Source organism: Spermophilus citellus (genome assembly GCF_964194105.1).
Source record: "Spermophilus citellus genome assembly, chromosome: 7".
In the NCBI taxonomy this organism is placed as follows: domain Eukaryota; kingdom Metazoa; phylum Chordata; class Mammalia; order Rodentia; family Sciuridae; genus Spermophilus; species Spermophilus citellus.
Window position 1 is genome coordinate 136064259 of NC_138188.1, and position 26628 is coordinate 136090886.

Genomic DNA, 26628 nt, shown 5'->3' on the forward strand with positions numbered 1-26628 from the left:
AGAGTTTTTGGAGTCAAATGGTCTGTGATCCTTTTGGCCTTGAACAGCAATGATAACAATCAAGCACAGGAATAATCATTGTTCAGTGAGTGACTATTTTTCTTTGTGGAACAGGTATTTTCTAATCATCTTGCCTATCTTCATTAAAACAGTGGTAATTTGATTTTCTGAAATTAGCTATTGCTAACTATTGTTGCTGTAACTTCAGCCACTGGTGAGGCATGGGGATAATTTTTCAGTACAATGTCTTGTCCTTTCGATAGCTGAATCCTGTGGACCTTTGGTAAATCACCTCAGCTGCCCACAGATCCAATCACTTGGCTGGAGAATATATTTCTCCCCTTAAACTCCAATACATCTGTCATTCAAATGATAACAGTGTAATAATTTAAATAACCTACACATTTAGCAAGTTAAAATATTACAAAATTACAATTTCTTTGGCTACTGGTCCCACCCCCAATCAGACTTTTTTCACTAAAACTTATCTCTCTCAAGTACGTTTTTTTCTTTTTTTGTGGTGGTTGGTGGGTGTGGGTGGGGGGTTTGCCAAGGATTGAACTCAGGGGCACTTGACCGCTGAGCCACATTCCCTGCCCTATTTTGTATTTTATTTAGAGACAGGGTCTCACTTAGTTGCTTAGGGTCTCACTTTTGAAGTTGCGACCCTCCTGCCTCAGCCTCTCAAGCTGCTGGGATTACAGGCATGCACCACCATGCCTGGCTTCAAACACATTCTTACCATAGGTGTAACTACAAACTGAAGGGGGACAATACCCTGAGATATTATTGAATATGTTACATTTCAAAAGAAAAATAAAGACCTATGAAAGCAACTGCTTCAATTGCTTAATAGGCAGTTATTAAAAGAATATTTTGAAAAACAGGAAACAAAAGGATTCTATACTCACAGAAATCCCTGACCAAGAAAGAGATAGATAAGCAAACTGGCAATGTCAACCTTCATGGGCTACAGAGATAAATATGACATGGTCCTTTCCTGGAAGAACTCCCAATATACAGACATGCAATTTTAATCTAATTCGATGTACTCTTTTAAACTTAGTGAATCTTAAAGCAATTAACTTCATAAACATGATGACTTTGATTCTTCCCCAAATATTTTCTTCACTTAGAAGTAGCTTAAAGAAGCTCCCTCATTTTGTTGCATGTGGATTTCCAGTTTTCCCAGCACCATTTGTTGAAGAGGATATCTTTTCTCCAATGGGTATTTTTGGCAACTTTGTCTAATATAAGATAATTGTAATTTTGTGGGTTAGGCTCTGTGTCCTCTATTCTGTACATGCACAAAACTCAACTCAAAGTTGATCAGGGACCTAGGAATTAAACCAGAGACTCTGCGTCTAATAGAAGAAAAAGTAGGCCCTGATCTCCATCATGTGGGATTAGGCTCCAACTTCCTTAACAAGACTCCTATAGTGCAAGAATTAAAACCAAGAATCAATAAATGAGATGGAATCAAACTAAAAAGTTTCCTCTCAGCAAAAGAAACAATCTGTGAAGTGAACAGAAAGCCTACATCCTGGGAGCAAATTTTGACCCCTCACATATCAGATAGAGCACTAATCTCTAGGGTATATAAAGAACTCAAAAAGGTAAGCACCCAAAAAACAAATAACCCAATCAACAAATGGGCCAAAGACATGAACAGACACTTCTCAGAAGAGGATATACAATCAATCAACAAATATATAAAAAAAAGTTCATTATCTCTAGCAATTAGAGAAATGCAAATTCAAAACTATTCTAAGATATCATCTGACTCCAGTCAGAATGGCAGCTCTTATAAAGTCAAACAACAATAACTGTTGGTGAGGATGTGGGGAAAAAGGTACACTCATACATTGCTGGTGGGACTGCAAATTGGTGCAGCCAATATGGAAAGCAGTATGGAGATTCCTTAGAAATCTGGGAATGGAACCACCATTGGACCCAGCTATCCCTCTCCTTGGTCTATAACCAAAAGACTTAAAAACAGCATACTACAGGGACACAGCCACATCAATGTTTATAGCAGCACAATTCACAATAGCTAAACTGTGGAGCCAACCTAGATGTCCTTCAGTGGATGAATGGATAAAAAAATGTGGCAAATATACACAATGAAATTTTACTCGGCAATAAAAGAGAACAGAATCATGGCATTTTCAGGTAAATGGATGGTGTTGGAGAAGATAATGATAAGTGAAGTTAGCCAATCCCCAAAAAACAAATGCCAAATGTTTTCTCTGATATAAGAAGGCTGACTCATAGTGGGGTAGGGTGGGGGAGCATGGGAGGAATAGATGAATTCTAGTTAGGGCAGAGGGGTGGGAGGGAAAGGGAGGCAGTAGGGGATTAGCAAGGATGGTGGAATGTGATAGACATCATTATCCAAAGTACATGTATGGAGACACGGATTGGTGTGAATATACTTTATATACAAACAGAGATATGAAAAATTATGCTGTATACATATAATAAGAATTATAATGCATTCTGCTTTCATTTATTTTTTAAAAAATCAATAAAAAAGAAACCCCCTCAAAATTTACAGAGGACATGTTTTCCATTAAGAATGGTGGAAAATCTGCTATGAAAAACACATTGTTTCCTGGCTTGGGTGGTTTTGTATCCAGTCAAAAATACTGAAAGATAGAATCATGGCAGTCTGTACCACTGGAATTATTGGAGAATTACATTACTTTTATGGGATTGGAAGAATAGAAAGTGTTATGTGCAGAACATAAAGTAGGCCAATACAAAATTATATCAAAATGGAATTAGGAGTGCTACAATACTAAACAGTCACTATAAACTTAGTCATATTTTTATTAAAATATTATCCAATTTTGTTCAAATAAATTAGAAAATTTGAACAATAATGAGGTTTCATTTAAGAAGTAACAAAATGTGTCACCTAGAATCATATATCAAAATTTCATTATTAAAAGTTATTCCTTTCAATTAAATATTTATATATAGCTTCTTCTCTTTAAAGTAAAAAAATAAATAAGAATGCATATGTAAAGCCAGGTAATTTGGGGTTTGAGTGTAGGTCAGTAGTAGAGCACTTATATAGCATGCTCAGGGTTCTGGGTTCAATCCCCAAAGTTACACACATTAAAAAAAAGTTTAAAATCTGCAAATTCAGGGACTTCTAGTCTTATCTTTACCTATAAATAAACAAGGGAGATTAGGGATACTATTCAACCTGTCTGCATTGTTTTTCTTTTATAGAGTATATAATTGGACTAAACATTTTATTTATTTTTATTCTAATTTGCTATATATGATAATAGAATGCATTACAGTTGATATTGCACATATAGAGCATAGTTTTTCATATCTCTGGTTGTATACAAAGTACATTCACACCATTTGTGTCTTCATACCTGCACCTAGGGTAATGATGTCTACACATTCCACCATCTTTTGTATCCCCATGCCCCCTCCCTTCCCTGCCACCCCTTTGCCCTATCTGGAGTTCCTCTAATCCTCCCATGGATACTAAAAGGACACAGCCACATCAATGTTTATAACAGCACAATTCACAATAACTAAACTGTGGAATCCTAGATGGCCTTCAGTAGATGAATGGATAAAGAAAATGTCACACACAAACACACACACACACACACACACACACACACACACACTGGAATATTACTCAGTAATAAAAGGGGATAAAATTATGGGATTTGCAGGTCAATGGATGGAGTTGGAGAATATAATGTTAAGTGAAGTTACCCAATCCCCAAAAAACAAATGCTGAATGTTTTCTCTGATATAAGGAGGCTGATTCATAGTGGGGTTGGGTGGAGGGGAGCATGGACTAAACATTCTTAACTGTTATTTTCATTTTTTCCTTTTGTTACACAATAATGTCTCCATATTTCTCAATATGGATGGGAAAGAATAATAGTGTCTTTTGGTGCCTATGATAGAATTAATCACTTCCTTTTCATTTGAATGTGTGCATAAATACTGTTATTGCAACCATTCATGTGTATCAGCAACTAGAATCACACCTTATGTGGTGCTACTCTCCATCTAGAACATAATTCATTCACAAAAAAACGCTTGTTGAAACTGGATTTATGCAATGGAATTATCATGAGGAAGACATCAGTATGTTTCTCTTTATTGTGTTTTATATTCCAAACATAACTACTCACAAACTGACCAAAAATAACTAGTTTTGCATTCTCCTCTCTATTAGTTAAGGGAGTTGGTAGGAATAATGATAGAGTTCTTTCTCTGAAGTAACTTAGATTCCAAGAGCAGTAAACACATTATCTTAACTTTTTGTCTTCCTTCTACTTACATAATATCAAACAACAACAATAGAAACACAAGTACTGTCTAAATAAACAATATTGTAATTAAAGTGAAAACTCTTAACCATGCCCTCAAATGTTCATTACTTTAACAAATTCTGCCACATCCTCAGAGTGTTCCAAGTAGACGTACTCTTCTATCATTCCAATATGTATATTTTAATGGATTTTTCGGATTTATAATGGAGAGGGATTTGGACATAAATGAGAAGTTGGTGCTAACTATAGTAGGTACAGAGAATAGGTTCTGACTCCTCTCAAAACACAGTCACACACATACAATAGGCACACACAGTAGCAGTATTCTCAAATACAACTGATATTTCTATTTTCATCCTTTTTGTTGATTTCACTACAGCAGTTGCCATCTGATACAAACATCTGCCATTTGAAATAAGCATATATTCTGACACATGTAATAATGCATGACACTTGAGCTTTCTTAACATTCATTAAAATATCAAATTATTAGATAAAGCTCACTTAATTTTTTGACCACACATGCCAAATGATTAAAATTGTGTAAATGTTTTGTGCTGTTGTATCACATTCACCTAAAAGAATATAAAGATGGCTTATTTAAATTCAGAAGATAACTTCATCAGAATTAAAATCTTTTGTGTTTCAAATGACACCGTAAAGAATGTAAAAAAAACAACTCACAGGCTGGAAATATTTGCAAGTCATGTATCAGATAAGTGACATATCTGGAATAAGTCTTTAAGAAGAAGACAAACATTTCAACTAGAAAATTACAAAGAATTTGAATAGATATTTCTCTAAATAGATATACAAATGCCAACAAGCACATGAAAAGAAGAACATCATTAGTCTAGAAAGAAATGCAAGTCAAAATCACAGTGATAAACTACTATACACCCACTAGAACAGCCATAACCAAAAAAGAGAAAGAATAATAAGTGTTAACAAGGATGAAAGAAAAATTGGAATGGATTTGGAGGAAATTGGAATGTTAAAACATTGCTGTTTCGAATACACAATGATATCATCACTGTGAGGACATTTTGCTACTTCATCAAAAAATTAAGTGGGGAGTTTCCATATCATTCAAAAATTCTTAGGTGTATACTAAGAACAATTAAATGTATGTCCACACCAAGACTTGCATACAAATGTTCAAAGTGCCATTATTTATAATAGCCAAAATTCCAAACAACCCAAAGGCCCATCAGTAGATAAATGGATAAAGAAAATATGATATACAATGTAGTGCTATTTGGAATCACTATCCTGGTAAAGAAGGGAATGAAATCCCACAATAAAATAATACATTTTAAGGAACAAAGTACTGACACATACTTCACAATGGGTGAACATTAAATACATTATGGTGAATTAAAGAAGCCATACAATAAAGACATACATTACATGAATCCATACCCAAGAAAGTCTAGAATAGGCAAATCTATATATATAGAGAAAATTACTAGTTGCACAGGGCTAAGATATATAATACAGAGAATGCCTATAGTGGGAACAGAGTTTCATTTCAAAATGTGTTTTAAAATTAGATTTTGATGATAATTTCAAACCTCTATAAATATAATAAAAATATTTAGTTGTGCACTTTGACGTGTTACTTATACCTTAATAAAACTGTTAAAAATTTAGAAGATAGAAAAGGTCATGTTTATATCATAATATATTTTTATTCTACTACTCCACTTACACATTTATCTATTGAGTATTTTCATGGATTATACCTGGATTTTAAAAGGTGAGCATTTTAATTATTCGTTTTGAGTTTGGTTAGTTGCATTTTCCTATTATTTCTGGTTTCCTTAAAGTATTACAAAACATTTCATATAGCCTTTGTCACTACACATAAAGCTGTCCATAAAGCCTCATAGAGTTTTTAACAACTTACCGTCCATGTGACCTGAACAGTGGTGGGAGTCAGTACAACTGGAGTGTGAAGGCGGACAAGGACATCCCCTAGTTCCTTCTGTACTTGTCTGTGATCCACTCCTTGTGCTGGTGGGCTGATATCTGCAGTTCGATGAAATAAAAACTCCTGATTTTTATAAATTCATAATAAAATTCTAATTTACTTTATAAAAGTCAAATTATCCTTCTAGAATTAATTTTGGGGAAAAAAATTACAAACCTTTCATGACAAAGAGCATTTAAGCATGTGTGTGTGTGTGTGTGTGTGTGTATGTGTGTACTTCACAAAGTGAGGACATAAGTTAAAAGATATTAATCTTCATTACAATGGTTTAATGAAAGAGCATTTAAAGTCTCTCATCTCCATTCAAACGCAGACACAGTATTGTGGAAGATCACTAGAATGATCCTTTAGAAAGAATGAAGTACATACTCTGAGACTTTTCTAGAAGGATTGGCTTTATGTAGATTTTAGAGCATTGAAGGATTTTCCCCAGTGGTCAGTTGAGACATATCTGAACACAGAAGGTTAGAAATTTGTTGAATCCCTTGTTTCAGGTTGTGTTTTTCTACCCCTTGAACTATTTCAGTCTGGGAGTATGGAAAGAAAAATTTGGGAGACTGGAACAATGAACTATGTCATTAAAGGTAAACAGAGTAGAGGAGAGAGGGGACGGAGCTCCGCAAATTCACAGTAACTGAAAAATTTAGAATACTGACAAAATATTCCAAAATAATAAATTTTGGCCAGAACTCCAATATCTGAAAAGAGGAAATGCAGCTGCTTTTGGTGGTTAATAAAGGAGGAAAAGAAAGAATGGTGATGTTTTGAATAAGACATCCTCAACTGTACATTGTTGTCTCCTTATTCACCATTCACCTATTACTGTATACAATGGTATATATTCTGTGTCCATTAAGACAAAATGGTAAGTTATAGACATTTAATTGATATCAAACACTGAATTTCACACTCTTCAAGTTGTCTTTAACTGGTACACTTCAAAGTTTAGTTGAATTCAAACTAAGGAGGTCCAATTTAAAATGATTTATTTTCTTCATCTTTTTTTTCTCCTGTTTTCTCAGGCCACCATGCCACATTCTTGCAGAAATGTCTTTAAAGTGCATATCTTAGCTATAATTTAAATTGAGTGCACTAACTTAAATTACAACATAAATACTTGGAAACTATACTTGGGTGATTTTCCCCCTCATTTTCCTTCTTTGTTTCTTCCTTGACAAAACTGCAAAATACAATCTCATTGAAATTGGGGGAGGAGGGAGTCCCTTTATATGAACAATGTTAATCTTTGCCTACATAAGTACACTCAATTGTGATGTTGATGGTGTAAGCATTTAGTAGCCTTAATGAAATAAATAATTTCTGTGTTCTCTGATATTTAAAATCTTTGTAAAATAAGAGCTCTTTGAAAGTTATTGGTTGCAAAATGCAAAGCTACTGAAAGTGAGGTATCAAAAATGATCCTGACATTCAGACACACAACATGAGTTTTCCTATTAAATATATGTTAAAAGAACATAAGTCTTTTGCTCTGGATAGTCTCTCAACTGAAACAGGTCAGATCACAAACAACTTTTCATTAATCTTTCTTGACCTTTTCACGGAGAGTTATTTTATGAGTCAAGATTTAGTGACTGGCATAGTTATTGAATGATCTGGACAGTCTGCCAGACTCAATCACACTCAAGTCGTCCACATTCTGTTATCTCCTTACCTCACACTGCAGTTGTACACAAAAAACTATTGCAATCCACACAGGTGTAAATGATCTAGGTACTAGGATTTCCTGAATTAAAATTATACATCTTTTCCATTTTGCATCCAATAATTTAATTTACTCATTAAATTCAGACACCCTATAAAGCAATTGGATCTAGGTAAGGTAAAATATAACTAGTTTCAGGTCTTAAGATTCTTTGTTGTGCTTTTTCTTTTTCCTGAGACAGGTTTTTTACCTACAGGCCCTTTATCATCAAGGAAAATTAATCACATTACTGCTTAGAGAACAATAGCAGAGTGGCATTCCCTCCTCTCTTGACTGTCATCATGTCAGCAACGTTAGTCACGTGGTGACTTTATCTCACTTTATTCCTTTAAGGCACCTTCTCTGTTATAATGGCATGCTAGTTACTATCACTGAACTACATGGTAATTATAATAATATTTTATGGCTGTATAGTGCTTTTCATAGCACAAAATACTACTTTGAATTATATCTTTGTTCAAAGCTTTTTACAAATAAGAAATAATTAACCCTTTCTTATAACTCTGTGGGGAGCAGTTTGCAGCAAATAATAAAGGCACTACTTCTATTGTATTAATTCCCTTTACCTACTAGTAGAAAAGGAAACTATAATCTAGCATCCTGCATTCCATCTGAGATTCCAGTGACTTTTCAGTTGGAAGAGACAGGTAACTAAAGATGAGATAAGGACATCTGCATTTTGAAATCACATTTTGATATTCTAGGAGTTTTTATACTAGTCAAAAGAATGACAAGCCTCAGGAAGAAAACTTGATTTACTGTTTTCTGTACTAAATTACTTTTTGAAACATTGGATTGAATAAAATACATCATAACTGTGGTCATTAAACTTTAGCACCAGCATCCCCTGGAGGGTATATTAAGATAGACACTGGCTGACCCCAGTGTTTTTGACTTAGAGCCTGAAAATCTGTGTTTCTAACTATCTCAGAGGATCCAGATGCTGCATTCTCAGGACAGTCACTGTACTATAAAAATAGAATTTCTGAAGTAATTTGGATACCCCTATCTGAGCATCTATCCATTAAATATCACTTTTTTTGCTAGTGTATAATTTCTTCCAAAGAAGGAGAATTTTTTAAAATTTTTATTTATTTTATTTTATCTTTTTTTCCCTATAGTAAATATACTAAAGTCCTAGCTTAGTGGATTTACTTTTAACATGTAAATGTACCTGATTTAATTTTTCACTGCAAAGATCCTAATAGCTCCAGAGAAAGGAAACATTTTAGCAAGGTGAACTGCTGACTTCTTTCTTCTTCACTAGATAAAGTCCAGTGAATCATTTTACAAAGCAGTGTACATACATGTACTTTTCCTCATGCAATCTGTTTGTTTTCAAATGTCCATCTGATGCCTCTCTCTAGAACCAGTCATGTTTACAGCTATTGAAATTACCTTGTGTGCGCACAGGGTCTGACATAGGGCTTGGGTCACTGAGACCTTGGGGGTTGATCGCTCGGACCATGAACAAGTAGATTGTATTGGGTCGCAATCCTCTCACAGTATAAAGGGTGGTCTTTACATGGTTTGCCACTGTCTGCCAGCTATTGCTCACTGATTGGCTGAAATGCGAACAGAAATTTCATTTAAAGAACAGTCATACAGTTATTGGAAATGGAGTTGGGTAGCAATGACAAAGGTTAATGGCTGAAAATTAAACACACACACACACAACACTTGAAGTGTTCAGCCCAATAAATGAAACATTTGGATGAATTCAGTTTATTCAACAACAAAGCCGAGCCCACCTAACGGAAGTGCCATGCACAACAAAATTAAACTCAGCCCAGGAGATGTGACAGCCCTTTGCTAATGCACAGCAGCCCACTAAATGAATACCTGTAAAAGGAACAGAGGCCAAGATCACAACATCAAGTTTATACAATAAGTATGGTCCTCATAAATGCATATATATACCTTGAAAAGAATTAACCTGCAGAAAGAATAAATGGACTACAGAGTAAATTATGCCAATATATTTTCCTGTTACAAGGTGTGTTTTCTTTTGCATCAATTCCACATGCAATATTATAATAGAGCCTTCTAAAACTACATATCTGTAAAAGAAGAAAGGAAGCATGTAATGAATATTTTCCCTCGGTTACATTTTTTAAAAAATTGTACATTACACAGAATTGTGATTTGGCATCTCAGACTGGTGAAAATATCTCTGAATATGTATGTGTGTGTGTGTGTGTGTGTGTTTGTGTGTGTGTGTAGACAGACCTGTTAGAGCCAGATGGATGGATGACATTTTAAAATACTTTGTCTATAGTCAAATGCTACTTTTGCTTACAATGAAGAAAAAAATGGTATTAGGGAGGTTTCATTTTAGATGTCTTTAAGCATCAAACTATCAAACTGTAGAAAAATAGTATTTTGAAACTATGTACCTTTCATTATCTTAAATATGGATTCAAAAAACTTAAAATGAAAGTGATCATTTGTCCCAATATTGACAAAGGACAAAGGCTATCCTTCAAAATGTATGATGTCATGATGTGAAATTGAACATGAAAGTAAATTAAGTATATTTTCCCATTTGCATAAGTATGCTATTAAATTCCTATAAAGTAATTTTATAATAATACTTGCTAATTTATCATTCATATCTGTAAGTTGATAAGATTTCAAATAATACATGAAAACATCTTTTCCTTTCTGCACTAAAACCACATGGAATCAGTTTCTTAATTTGGATTTACATTTTCTTACAGACATATTTAATAGATTTATTCATATAGCATAAAAACACTGGAATTAAGTTCTATCCTAATTATTAGGCATAAATATTCCAAAGTCTCATGCTTCAATAAATATTGCATAACACAAAGATGTGTCTGTCCCTAATTAAAGTATTGTCTTCCCATTTTTAATGCCCAAATTCTCATTTTAAATACATACACTTGTCAGGAAAAATAAATGAGCTAAGTGATTGTATCATGACTACATTTCTATAGATATAGACATAGATGATGCATATTTAATCCTACAATTAAGTTATAAATTAAAACATAAAGTCTGTTCTTGAATAAAGACTGATATAAAAGATAAATTCTTCAAATGCATCCATTGAACCCATTCTTATCATAACACAGCCATATAGCTCAGGTGAGGCTTTAGTACTTAAGAGCTAAATTAAAAACACAACTAAGAAAAAAGAAATCATGCCATACCTGAAAGCTTCAATGATATATGCACTTGCTGGAAGAGTTCCAGGGGTACCTGGTTGCCAGGACAAGGTAACACTATTCTTAGTAACATCAGTGACCTGTGGTTTTGATGGTGGTCCTGGCAGGTCATTTAAATCATAATTTTTACTGATTGTTGCTCCAGATTCTATAGAAGACAGACAGAAAAAACTTTGTTCCTGATCAGTCATGTTGACATTGATGCTTACAAGAAGAAAACAGTGTACTAAAGGAGTTGGCTTAGATGGTGAACAATTCATCTTCATTAATCAGTAGCATCTATGTAAGTGAATATCTGCTTTTCTTACACATTAGTAAATGCAAACTCTACTTTCACACATGATCACTAGAATTGCCTGCACTTAAGAGGATGTAAAATAACAAAGTTTTCAATAACAAATGTACTAAATTTCACAAATGTAATGCTGAGTGTGAACTGGTAGAGGGCTTAAAAAGTGGTATTGAATGTAAAGACTTAGATTTACATTCAATCAATTAAAACTTTGATCATCCACTACCTTGTTATTTAATAATGAACCATCATTATGAGGCTCAAGATTTCTGCTGCTAAGATGGTTCACAAAGAGCTCACCTGTCACATCCAGCACTGCACTCCAGGATGTCTCCCCACTTGAACTTGTAGCCACACAAGTGTAAGTGCCAGTGTCAGAAATCTAGCATGCATGGAAGGAGAGAATTCAACTGTAATCAATGTGCAGAATAATTACTCAATCTCAAACAGGAAATATTTGATTTTTTTTAAAGTGAGGGGTACCATTTGCCCATCTAAATAATGCATTAATTTTATATATATGAAATATTAAAATAAATTCATACAATGTTATTCATAGCATTGATTCGAAAGTTTTCAAAATTATATTTCTACAATTAAATGTACTGGATAAATTCTATTTGTCTTTTTTCTTTTTTGATAATACTAACCTCTTAATTCCATTTTATAAAGGAGCCTGAGTTAAATATAGACAACTCAGGACAGAATTCATTCATAATATCATAAGGATACACACCATCAGAAATGAAAAGCTGTCTTTTCTGTTTTTTTCTGTTTAAAATAAACTATTTACTCTGGAATAAATTAGCAATGAGATAATAGGAAGCCATACTTTCTTTCTTTTCAAAAACATGAAAAAAATAAGAAAAAATATTGTTTTAAGAAGAAAAAAATTCTTTTTTTCTTTTAAGGAGTTCAGTATTCACTTCTATGTAAATTGTAGCAGTGCGGAATCCAGTAAAAGAAAGTTGTGTCATATGTAAATCAACGAATACTGACTATGGAGTTAGTGTTGAAAGCGATCATAAAAATAATCTAACAAAATTCAAACATTTTTAAAAACTGTCATTTCATTGATGACTGAAAATGTTTTCATTACTCATTGAAGAATAGCCAAGGACACTTAAAAAGAGGTCTCTTTTACAAATCTAAGCCAAAAGATTCTCTCATAATACTTTGAAAATAGCCCCAAGGTCAATAAAAGATGTAATTCAAAAGTCCTCACTGTGGTTGAGCCTTGTGGGCTTCCATGGTAAACAACACTCACTTATGTTGGGTTAGGAGTACAGGAAAAGTGAGACTGGGAAGAGAGGCTCATGAAAAAAGAGAATAAAGCAAGGCAGAAGACATAGATTAAAACTGTGATGAACTTGAACTTAATTGTTGGTGAAATGTGGGAGTTCATAGAATATTACATCTGTCAGGTTCAAAATGTAAGTGTATTGATGATTCCAGATTTCAGAATGAATTCTCAGGTATATCATTAGTGCATGGATGTTACTGCCATTTCACTGTTTTAATTGATTTTAAATGTCATTATGTATTTTAACTTAAGTTTCAAATTGCTCTGGCATGTCATTCTTCGCCATATTATCTCCGTACAATTGTCTTCTATTACACAGAGGGATGATGGGAATAGCCATTGTAGAATGAGCCATTCTTTCAAATGTGGCTGTATGCACATTATAGTCATTAGAAATCTTTGCATTTAAGAAGCATCACTCACAAACTAAATATAATGAGCCGAGGTTGGATTTTAATGGGATGTTCATTTGAATATGGACTGTGAAAGAGTAAAAAAATTTGCATTTTATTATAGCTGTTGAACTAAAACGTAGCACTTGTTATTCTGTGCAAATGCTAAAAGAAGAGTATGTAGGTGATGCTTCTTAACTGTAGCTCCTTGTCATTGTGTGGAGATACAACCTGACATTAGCTGTGGTAGGTAGGTTTTAATGAGTACTGGAATATTCTACTTCTCAAAAGATACAGATTCAGTTACCAATTAGCTGGACTATGAGAACACTGTATTCATCATGTTATTTTTTTCTCTTGCTTTACATACTGAAAAGGAAATAGTGAGACACAAAAGAACATGACCTATAGAAAACCTTTCTTGATTATACAAGTGAAACACTAAAAAGCCTATTTGAATCCTCCTGTAAAGAGACTTTACAGAAAAAGAATGATGTGCTTACTTTGGTGTTTATCAAATGCCTGAATATCATTGATAAATCTCACTATTTTATCACTAAATTCATCAGCACTTCACTCTCTTTTATTGTTTTAACTTTAAATAATAACTTTTCTGGACAGGAATGCTTCACTTCTCTTTCAATCTTACCATTCATCTCACCAATTGCTTTAAGAGGTGCATATTCTAGCTCACTCCATCCTACTTTTCTCCTTGTGCAGTTGGCTATAGACAAGCTCCTAGGAGCTGGCATCTTAGAGACTACTCAGAAGCCTGTCAGGGCTCTGAGTTTGACATCATCAAGCAGGCACCTTTAATTGCTTCTTTCAAACACTCCTAGGAATCTTGACTCTTCGAGAATACCCTTTAATTCAACAATACAGCGAAAATGCATTAACCTCCATGGCCCTAGGCTGCCTTGGGCCCAGAGAGAGAGGTTAAAGTGTTTACCCAAGGAGAGCTGGCATTAATTTTTTAATAACCTCCATTTTGTTCAAAGAAAGTTAATAACTAATTTACAATCAATGAAAAGACAGATTAAAAAGAGTCTGTATTAATTTATTTTCCTTTAACTGAACTTGGCAGTAGATTTGTTACTTAAGAGCAATAATTAATGCCTATGTCTCAAAATCATATATATGTGTGGTGTGTGTGTTTATATATACACACATACACACACAATTAAAAATGTACGCATGTATTTGCTACAAAAGTAGGATCATTCTTCTATTTGGCTTGTGTGTGTGTGTGTATGTGTGTGTGTGTATGTGTGTGTTACAGTGATAAATAACCAGATAAACATATAAGTATAGATAACATTTCCCATCATACGGGAAGAATCCTTTTCATTTGAAAACATTTATAGTAGAACATTTTTTACTTTCCTCCTTGGCTTCTGAATGTGAAAATTGAGCCATATGGTTTTGCTTGCTTGTTTGTTTTTTCTTTATCTTTCATTCCCAATTTCTACCTAGATACCAGTTTCTACTAACTGTTCTTCCACTGAATTGTTTTCAATCCATTTTTCCTCATGCATTATATTATACCCACTATCTTAATTATGGCTCTCAAACCCAGTGCTATGAATATATTCTCCAGCTTTAGTGTAATGCTTGCAACATGGGGCAAGTAGGGGTAGAGTAACTATTCTTGGTTGAAAGAGTTGAATATACTGGCAGAGAACAGATATCCCTCATGGTGACATTCACCTGGATTTTACAATTTCCATATTCCACCTGAGTAAATTGAAAACCATTGGTTTCAAGGTTTTAAGACTTGTTTGTGACTTTCGTACATAGAATTGCAATGCCTATTTTGGTAGGAGATGATCTTCCTTGTTGACATAGAGGAAGGAGACAGGCATACTGAGAAAGTCCACATAGCAATGTACTAAAGGCAAGTAAACTGAAGTTGTTAATCCAGTAGACCAAAATAACTCTAGTCTACCAGCAGTCATGGTGATTGGAAGCAAATATCCTGTCAATCTTCATATGAGCCCTCATCTCCTCTAACTGGCACTTCTGATTATACCTCTGAAACAGGTGGCCCTATTAAGTCATGGTCATGCTTCTAACTCACATAAGCTATGAGATATTAATTATGTTTTACTGCCAATACTGTTACATTGTAATAGATAGTTAAAAAATATCCAGAAGCATACATATTATTTTGAGTTGCTCCTGAAGAGGTACCAACTTGTTAAATTTCCAGGAATGGTCTTTCTCTGTTGCATACATTTCAGTTAAAAGATCACCAATAATTTGTTCTTATCCTGGTATTTAAATGAAAACATCCACAGCAACATCCCCTAAAACCTATGGGTTTCCTCTAACTAGCCAAACCTGCCTTTCATGCATTCAGTTTCATCCCTTTATTTTTTCTACACAATTTTTTGACCAAGCCAACTTATCTACATTTTGCTATGATATCCCTTTCATCAGTGATAGTAAAATCAGAAACATCTGTCACTTTTTCAAAGGATTTTATATATTCTACTACTATCCTTAAATCATTAAACTATGATTTATAGTTTCAATGATTACATACAAAGCAGATGTGATACAAGAGTAAAAAGATTCTAGGTCTATTTTGAATTTAAGAGTGACATAAGGAAAAGACCCTTGCTCTAATTTCAACTAAGAATTTTTACAGTAAGAAATAACACGCACAGAAGGCATGCTAAGATGTAAGATTTTAAGTTCACCACAAAATATTTCCCTAGAACAGTTCTTATGTTAAGACAAGGACTCAAATGCAAACCACATATTGCTTACCCGTAAATTCTTAATTTGCAGTGTCCCTTGCTCTTGTATAGATGCTCTTGAATCTCTACCCAGAAAAGTAAATCCCTCCTTTAACCAGCTAATGACTGGAAGAGGATCACCAGTGGCTTTACATTTTAGTAATGCTGTACCATCAACTGCTAGTGTTTGGTTTACTGGGCCTTGTAAGATTATGGGCGGAGGTCTATCTGTCAAAACTAAAGAATAAAGACATATTTAGTATATTTTAACTCCTATGCATTCAATAGTCTTAAAGTACTGATATCGGAAGTAAGGTGAAAACCCCAAAGCCAAGCATATTACTTAGAACTTACTTTGTGTATTTATTCAATACCCATCATATATATCATATATGTACATATAACATCCAATACATAAGATATATATTTAAAAATCCTCCCAGAAAATAAAAAAGAATAGTGGATTTAAATTATTGTTTAGCAACTGTGATGAAAAAAAAATGGTTTCTTTTCTCCAAAAAGTTATTTTTTATTACCAGGTAAATAATTATAAAAGTAATTTTGCTTGAGGTTCTCAATTCCTTTGTCTGTCCATGTTTGTAAACACCAATTTTCAAGACTCTGTCTCCATCTGTATGCATCATATTTACACTAGTGTTCACAGATTTGGTGAAGAAATCATTAAAACTACCAGGCCTCTACGAACCACCCATGACACAACCAATCAATTTTAATTTACATTAGAACTTAGGATAATAGGTCCCCTGCAAGTCAAGACACTGTAGACCCCAAAGAACCTGAATTTATTATATTGATAATAAAAAAACTATGATAAACCATAGAACAATTACTTGGTCATACACCAAAATTAGAACTACTTATTTCACTGATTTTTTTGATCACTTTCTTCATTTTAGAAACAAATGAAGAAGCTTAAGAGAATGTGGGAGCCCAACATTACAATAATTCTGAGACATCTGGCAATAATTTGGCAAATAGAAATTTAAGCTAATGGTTTTACGTAAATCGTTTATGAGCCAAAACTAGATAAATGGATTTTTTTAATATGAGGAGAAAAATAGTCTTCAGAGTCTAACTTATTTATCAAATTTTAAATGTTATGTCTTTGCTTCAAATTAAGTTCTTCATAAGAATTCCAGTAATTTCTTATAACCTGCTTTTATTGTCATATCTCTGAAATCATTAGATGTAGCCAAAGGTCATCTAATTATTCCCCTCTGCCTTTTTTTTTTCTTTCTTTTTTTTTAATGCCTAAATGTGTGGTTCATTGTCTTTTGAATGACTTCGATCAATAAGTGAATTGAAAATCTCCTGGCCAGAGGAATTCTCACTTTCAAGGATGTTATGGGTGAAAGATGACCACAAGGTTTCCATGACATTAAGGTCAAAGTTTAAATGAACATTTAGGGTTTCCAGTGATCTGTGAACAACTCCATGGTCTTCTCTAACTATGCATTATAAATCTTCAATAAACCATTCATGTAAGATTATGGTTTGACATTTATAGTCAGTATAAGACAGAAATGCATTTCAGCTCCTAGTCCTTTTAGATTCTATTCATTCCACCCATAGAGTTTTCTTTACAAGTTTTTTTTTTTTATTTTAACTTTCTGAAATAAGGGCAAAGGAAAAAAGTGAATAACTATGAGAAGATCTTTTAGAGGTCTATTTTGAAACTTAAGTATTTGGAAACATCTTACCTCAATCCATAATCTGTACAACTGTAACTCGACATGACATATTTCATCACTATTAGCAATAGTATGTGAATACTATATGAATGTTTAAATTAAAAATATGCTCAGTAATTGAGTTTAATGTCAAAGATATAACAAAAACATTGGTACAGATGGAATAAGCACTTGTTTCTCTGAATATGACATATATTTTTCAATTTACAATTTCAATTGACTCAAAATTGCCCTAGATCTTATCAAAGAGTACACCTAAAATGAAAATGATGGCTTACATGTGATTAAATCACTAACTATTCTGAAAAACCTAAAGTATGACTAGAAGCTGAAGTCATCAGCCAAGGACACAACTTCATATTTAGAGATAGTTATTCATAATAACTTTGACTTTTTGATTAAGTAAAAATCAATGTAGGAATTAATGTTCAAAACAGTTGTAATGAAATGTTCAGAGCCATCTCAGTCAACTGAAAATTTAAACTCGATCATTACCTTTTAAATTTTGACCTAGAATAGATATTCTAGCTGTGAGATATCATCAACTAACATAAGTTTTCAATTCATTGTATCAAAAATAATTCTCAATATCTACCTGTCTCATGAACCCTATCAGTTGAAACCACTACCTCTTCTAATTCACTCATTTTGTTTTCTACATATATGGTCTGCTTTTTCGTAGCAAATTATTCATTTAAGCTCAGTCTCTCTCATGTAAAATACTACAAGTAGCTAGATTATAGTAGATATTTTAAGCATTATGCTTGAAATATTTTATAGCAATTTAGAGTAAATCTTAGGTTTAGGCCCAGATATCTTGTTTTCCAAGTATAAATACCTAGAAATTTTTACTGATAGAATATATGAGTACTTTTAAAATATTCATAATTATCTTTCACTCTTTTTAAATAAACAAAGAGGTAGAAACCATCAAAGAGGCTTTAAGGAAGCACTGCCTATTTAAGGAAGGATTTCTCAACACTGTTACCCTTGAACCTGACTTCTTCTTTCAGCTCCATGGCCATAAATTTCCAGAGCATCAGCAGGTACAGACATTAACGACTCAATGTCTTCACAGCCAGTGTTTGTCTGTCCTATTTATTCCCATTCCTGACATGGTGCTGAATCAGGCCATACCATGGACAGATATTAAAAAATACTGCCTTTATATTAATTTTAAATGACCTTTCAATCTACATGTAAATTCAAATTGTATGAAAGCACATTGAAATTTAACCAGCAGAGAATTAGAGAAACCACAGACGAAAGGTCTTATATCTCAGAAACCAGCATGAGAAGGGAAAACAAACACAAAAAGCTCACCAATATAAGACAGCAATAGAAAATTTTAATTTAAGGCATGGAAGAATAGGAAATAAATTCATGCTCAGAGGCTCAAAAAATAGCTAGAACTTCCTGTCAATTGTGATGAACCTTGGGGAAAGATCAGAACCTTTTCAACTTTCACTCTGAATGTAAGTGTCTCAGTTAAGATTCAAAGTATATAAGTGCAAGTAAAAAATAATAATTTTAGCATTCATCAGTGCTTCCAAAAGTATTTAATTAATTTAACTTAGTGAATGTATGATTAAAGGCAGAGGAATGTCATAATGTGATTAGCTAACTAAAAACTAATTCTCTATTTCACTGATAATATTAAAGATGATATCTCTTATTCTCCAGTAAAGTATAAAATTATTAACATCTTTGAGAAGCTGTCATGTCAACATAAGACTAACTAAAAGTATTCAGATTACACTTGTAAACACAATAATTTTGATGTCATTTCTTTAAAATTACTTTAAATTTAAAATTAAAATTTCTTTCAAATCACTGTTTTTAATATTAAAATGGGCTGCCTTTGGGAAAATAAATGGCATTAAAGGAAATAATGGCAGGTAAATTAAAAACTGTTAAAATGTGTTACTTTACCTAGATTTAAATTTAGAGGGTAAACATTGATCTAAACCATTTAACAAATAGAAAAACCCCCACATTTAATGTGTATCATGAAATAAAAATCATATTTTTTATGAGACGAATCTAAAAACAATATCGCACCATCGGTAACCTCCAGTTGAGCTTTTGCTAAAATGCTTCCTGCCACAGTCAAGGCCTGGCAGATGTAGTAACCCGCATCTGAGCGCTGAATGTTGGTAATGGTGAGGTCTCCAGTTGGTGACACTGAACATCTACTGTTGGGCTGCTGGGGTTGGTTTGGGAAAAGTAGGTTCTGTAGAAGCAAACACAATCTTATCAATATTTTTTTTTTACCATTTACAAGGAAAATTGCATTAACAACAAATATTATAGTTATGAAAAATATGATTGGTAAAAAGATGTATAAATTTAAGCAAAAAAGTTTCCAAAATAATTATAGGTCGGGTAGTGGGAAAACTAACTGGGAAAGTTTCCAATCATGGTGTATGCTCTATGACCTCAATATACTGCAATTGAAGGAATAATCATCTGCATTTTTAAAGAGCTGGATCTGTCTTTAATTTTTAAGTTTTGATTGGCATATAATGCTTGTACATTTTAATGGGCTACAGTATATAAATTCAACACATATATACAGCATGTAATGATAAAATCAGGGTAACATTAAGGTTTCTTGATCTCAGCCATTTACTCTCTCTAAAACAAGTTTTCCTCATCTATAAAATGGGCAGCATAATGCTCATATGATTTAACTCCTACACAAGGTAAGGATGGAGAGAGTAACAATAAATATGTAGGTGTTTTTTAAACTTACAAGAAACAAAGAATGTAAAATATAATTGCAATTGCTACTGATAATCTTGAATACTTTGGGGACAACAAATTCAATTCTAACATTTTTCAAAAATGTGTGTGTGTCTTTGACTGACAGACAAAGCTGAGTGTATTGCTATAATGCTGTGCAAATCATGACAACTTCCTAAAGAGCTATGGACAAATGCTAATCTAAGCATGATAAAATCAATGGCTGAAAATAAAAGGATGTAGAATTATTATGGAAGTTAGAATGTTCTACCAAACAATTTTGAAGTATTATTTTTAAAAAACACTTTACTATATATCACAAAAAAAGCCTATCATATATCTCTTATAGCCTAATCATAAATGTTGAAAGTTTTTATATGAGAGCAGTAACATCAATTTAGATGACCTATGTCACTTTACTGTTGTTCAATTAAGAAAAACATTTGGATATAATAAATCATATTGCGGCATGTTTCCAAGTTGGATTATAAATAAGAACATATCAATTTTTATGTTCTATTTACTTACAAAAAAGAACATTATAACCCTCGGGGATCTGTTTCTCAATATAGTAATTAATTTTCCAGGTTTGTAATTAAACAGTTTCAATAAGTTGCAATCAGAAGGTAATAACATTCAATTAAAGGCACAAGACACATTTTCACCTTAAAATGTTTTTACCCTTGAAGTACTACCAATGGAAGAGGATAAAATAGGGTATTAACACTTTTCAATTACGCTAAATGACTTTAATCCTGCAAATGATGTCCTACTTTAATTAGAAGCTCTGCTCTTTATTGCAACATGATGGATGTCCACTTTATTAGATTCAAGTGTGACACTATAAGCCCACTTTACATAAACATTACCATGTTATTAAACTCCTAAAAGAAGAGATGTTTGCTAGCCTGTCAGGGATATGATTTCAAAAAAACTGTTTCCCTCTCCTAAAATTTGAATTACTATCAGAGTCTAGATATTTTCATGCTTATGAAACATAATTTGAGAACAAGTTAAATCTCATGTGGAATCCAAATATATTACAGAAATAAAACATCCAAAAGAGAAGGGTCTAAATTTAAAGGCACTTGAAAATGATACAATAACTCAAAGTGTGCACTTTCTTACAATTAGCCATTAGAATACTAATTTACATAGCACCAATCCATCAGATGGGCTAATTCTCTCTGGGATCTTTTCCTCTACGATGTAATATCAGTCCACCTTCTAAATGATCCATTGACATGGAAAATGGCATTTGATTGAGGTTAACCCATCATCTTTATTCCCTGCTTGTATGACATGGCCAAAAGAAAATGGATTATAAGCAAAACCAAGGAACTCTACAGAGCTCTGCTTGCCTTGAAGTGTCTGAGAATCCTATTAGTACTAATTGGCATTATCAGCACATATTGAGGAATATGGACCATTAAGTCCAAGCACTTCACTCTTTCTACTGATGGATAGTCATAGATCACCATAGAAACTGGATACTAGAGAGAGTAAGACCAAGTTATTTTTCCTAATATCCTAATTCATGATTTGAAAATTTACAGTTTGCTCAAGCACTTCTCTTTACTCTCTCTCCCTCTGTGCCTCCCTCTCTCCTCCCAATCTCTAGATCCCTGATGGGAGCAGATTGGTAAGAAGAAGGTAACTAGACCTATGATAATAAACAAGCCAAAGAAGCTAAGTAGAAATTTTGTGGCATCCTTAGCTATAGTATATATGGATTTACATGCTACTTTGTCAAATAGGAAAATGAATACTTCAATGCTTTTGATAACTATTTTCATAACCATTAAAAACAATGTTTAATACCATATGTGAATTAGACTACAGGAAAAAAACATTTTGTATCTAACTTAGAGCTATTTTGAGGGATATTATGTACACATGAAATAATCTTACAAAAATAAATCAGGAAACATTATGAGATTTCACTCAAAACATGACTTAAAGTGTGAATTTGCAATAATCAAATTGCTTCACATCATTATGTTTGCTATCAGTGACAAAATAGCAATTTGTGTTATCTTCATAACATGTAAATTCCTTTTACATTTACACTTATTCATGAAATCTTCATAACTCATAGGAGGTAAGATGTATAGCCCAAAATTTCAGATTAGTATAAAAACTAGCTTTAGTAAAGTTACATAGCACTTACAAATACTATGCAACAAAAAAGGAGAAAAATGGCTTTACGGCCTCTCCTTTAAAGATTGTGAGTGTGTATGCATGTGTGTGTTTAACTATCATATCATTTTTTTTCATACTCACTGGAATGTTTGGGATAAATTCATGTGAAAGAAACTGAAAAGAATAGTCAAGGAAATCTATGAAGAGAAATATATTTTATAGCTGTTAAATGATAAAATTTGGGAGTTGAAGTCTGATAATTCTGATATGGGATAAGGCAGTGGGTATGACTCTCTTTTCTTCATTGCCTTTACATCCCTGACTCAGAGGGGAAGTAACAAGGAGTGTTACTTGACCAGGTGTCCATTCAGAGATTAAAACTGCTAGTTTGGGGGTGGTTCAGGAATGCAGAGGAACCCCTGCAAATTAGAAAGCATAGCTGAGCAGGACTTCCTAGATGCTCTCCAGAAAGATAGACATATATGAGTTCTAATCTTTAGGTTCTCTTAATGTAGCTAAAACCATTCCCTATTGATGGCAAAGTTTTCAAATTTCCTATGACTTGTAATAATATTTTCAATTAATCCTTGAGAAATTTTTTCAGAACGTGGACTAGTACAGAATGTGCTGGGGAGGAATACCACAAGAACTACATTTCTTGTCTGTATGGTTTTAGAGAATCTAGCACAAAATCATTCAAGATCTCTCAGGAATGCACAAATTTTTATGCAAAGATCACAATTTCAGATCTAATTTAAGCTGAAAGTTCCATTCATTGCCTCAGAAATGAAGAGGCTAAACACTCTCCGAATTTGGACCAAGTGCTAAATTATAGAAGTAATGTATCCAGTTGGCTTTGGGAGAGACATTGAGAGGCCATCATGTCCAGAAAGAGCAAAGCAAAGACAAGGCAGGTATTGGCTCTTTGTGTTATATATTATTTCTGTTTAACCCTACTGTGAAGAAATCCAGAAGGGAAAATGAAAGAAAAGATTTCTTCAACTCTTAAGTGGAAACAGGCTTAAATTAATAATTTTTAAAAGTCATTTATATTTTCTATCTAGGAGTGGAGGGATGTTGGATCTATGCCAATAAATGCTAGAAATATTTTTTGATCATCCTCCATGAGCGAGGAATTATTCTCAGCTCTTTGTATGTACCAACTCACTTACACAGACTAATCCTGTGCAAGAAAGCAAAATCACCTTAACCTGCAGAGATTTAAATATTTACAGAGGTTTGGTTGGATTTTTAAAATAAGTTTGCTGTACTCTGTTTCTTGCAAAATGCAGGATTTTCAAAGATTACCACTAGCAAATAAAAAGTGCAAGAACATCTGTCTTTAACTTATTTTAGAATCATTTCTTTTAGCAATAAAATAAGTTCAGCATCTGATAGCAATGGGGGCAAGGCAAGCTTCAGGGAGTACCAAAGTCAGCAAAGTTCGGAGACTTCAGAAAAGCAGTCAAGCCTCACACTCACCTGGCTGCCTTCTTTCTGCCAAAACACAGCTGGCTGGGGGTTTCCTTTAGTTTCACAGGGAAATGTTGCAGTTCGACCTTGAGCAACAATCTGATCTCTTGGCCTAACCACAAACTGTGGAGGAGCTATAATTTAAAAGGAAAGAAAATGTGTAAATATCAACCATTGTCAAAGAAAAAGATATCAAAGAGAAAATCTGGCTCTGGGTGGATTGCTCAGTGCCAGAGAGGCTACCATTTTTTTTTTTTTTTACTTACTTGTAGACATTTCTTAAAACATTAAGGGATTGGGGAAATAATGTGAGAAAACTTATTAGCAGATCTATTTTAAATATTGTCCATTATATTATATCCCTGTGTCCCACCTACTTTTATGGGAAAATAGATCCCTTATGATTCTAACATTTTTTAGAAAAATGATCTGGTTATGTTTTTTAATAGAAAAACATGGAAAGGAATCACTCCTTTACACAATTATCTCCTCCTTTAAAATCCATCTCCTGGTACACACTCATTTTATTACAATATTTGTAAGATATTGAATGAGGCAATGGAATGTCAGAAGGCATAAAATATGATCCATATTATTAAAATTCTTATATTCTGGAATTCAAGATTTGAAGATTAAAGACATTGAATTATTTAAGGGATGGAAGTTACTTATTTGAAATAACAAACAATATAAATAAATGTATCAAATTAGTTTATTCTAGTTAATTAATTTCATTTGGACAGATAGGCAATAGTCAGGCAATTCTTATGTTCTCTTACTTGGCAGTAAAATCACACAGGGTAAAGCTTTATATGATAGTTGTCAAGGAACTCACAGTTGAATAGAGACATTTTAAAAAACATGATGGTTTTGATAACAGTAAACACAAAACCTATACATCTAAGCAATGTTAAGTTCAGTGGTAGAGGTCCTCTTCGAGCTCTGAGGGGAACTCTTCAGTTATGGTGTACACAGTCAGTGTGACCAGACTTCAGGAGGGAGGGATCTCTTTGTGCTTGAGTGGCTGTGAAAGGCTGTGTGTGGGAAAGGGAAGTTGTGGGAACTCTGGGGCAAGGGAAGCATTTGGATAAGTGGTTGATGAACACATTCCAAGCATAGGCGTCTTCCTGGCAAAGTAGAAGCAGCAAGACCATCTCCAGCCTAACAGTGTACAATCTGGCAGGAAAGGAGGTCGGAGTTATATAAATATCATGGCAACAAAGGAAGACTTTAGAAGCCATACTCACTTTATACTGTCTCTTTCTGAGTGGGTTAGTGATGATAAAAGTGGTTTGGGAAGCTTTAACCCTTCAATGAACTTAGTATGGATGAGGAAGAATGAATGGGGTGAGTGACATTTAGTCACTAAAGCATGGAGTCTGGCTAACAAGCTAATAAAATGGTATTGTGAAGATAATAAGGAAAACAAATGAGTAACTCTAACAGTAAAGAAAAAGAGAGGGATGAGGGGCTGGGTACAGTGATGCACACCTGTAATCCCATGACTCAGGATGCTGAGACACAAGTATCAAAAGTTCAGGGCCACTCTGGGCAACTTAATTAGACCCTGTTTTAAAATAAAATTTAAAAATAGGGCTGGGGATGTATCTCAGGGATAGAGCACCCCAGGGCTTAATCTATCTATCTATACCTATATCTATATATATTTCAAGTGCATAAGTGCAAATCCAAGAACAGAATAAATACATGGTGCCCCAAACCTAAAACCAATCATTCATCCTAACAAAAATGCTGTCACTGTGAAAGCATGGGGTATTTTTCTCAAAAAGAATTCAGTGAGATTTGTATTGACTTATTTTTTTTAGGTGTTCTATTTTCCAGGCTCCTAATTCAAGGTATCCAACACATACCCCAAGGACAGAAGGGATAAATCTACTAAGTGAAATTCTTTTCTATAACTAAAGATAACGGAAGACTCATTCTAACAGTACAGAGAACCTGGATTTATGGCTCTATTTGGACAGAGTGTGGTTTATGTTGCCTGGCATGCTCAGAAGATTACAGGCCTCTCACAATCTACTTGTTATTTCTACACACTTCTCCTGAATCAGCAGATACATTGATTTTTGTTACATGTTTGCTAATAGAAATGATAGTTTAAATCAATGTTACAAAATTACTTTAGGAAAAACTTTTAAAGCACAGCAGTATTCATTTTTCAGCAGAAATGTGAAACCACTGGATATTTTTGCCACAGAAGATTAAAGGTTGGTCTTCATCATCTGTAATATGGTATAGGATTTTTCTAGAAAAAAAATGTTATGAAATATTTAAGAATCAGTGTATAGTTGTATGAAATCCTATGAAAGAAAAGTAATAATGCCAATGTGGACATTAGCTTTTTGAGAAGTATTGAGGTATTTAGCTTGTATGTCATCTTCAAAAATTAAAAACCCAATTCAGTCAAAATCAGTTATTTGACACTCTTTAATAAAAGTTGCCTATTCAGCTTATTAGTTCATTTGCACAGCTTTGGGTGAGAAAGAATTTAAATTGGCCTATATAACTAGTTAGTAAGACCTGAGAACCTGGGTACTTACATAATCCATATATATATATATATATATATATATATATA

At 33.4% G+C, this 26628-nt stretch overlaps 1 protein-coding gene across 1 annotated transcript in view; it reads right to left on the reverse strand.

Moving 5' to 3' along the window:
• Window positions 1-26628, reverse strand: part of ROBO2 (roundabout guidance receptor 2) — a gene marked incomplete at its 3' end in the record, with an annotated part of 571084 nt that overhangs the window by 76106 nt on the left and 468350 nt on the right. The window contains exons 8-14 of the mRNA XM_081301980.1: window positions 24039-24163; window positions 19731-19902; window positions 15989-16194; window positions 11822-11903; window positions 11215-11377; window positions 9434-9600; window positions 6229-6350 (exon numbers count right to left, since the gene is read on the reverse strand). Of these exons, the coding sequence (XP_081158106.1) occupies window positions 6229-6350; window positions 9434-9600; window positions 11215-11377; window positions 11822-11903; window positions 15989-16194; window positions 19731-19902; window positions 24039-24163 (1037 nt within the window). The remainder of the gene's footprint in view (window positions 1-6228; window positions 6351-9433; window positions 9601-11214; window positions 11378-11821; window positions 11904-15988; window positions 16195-19730; window positions 19903-24038; window positions 24164-26628) is intronic.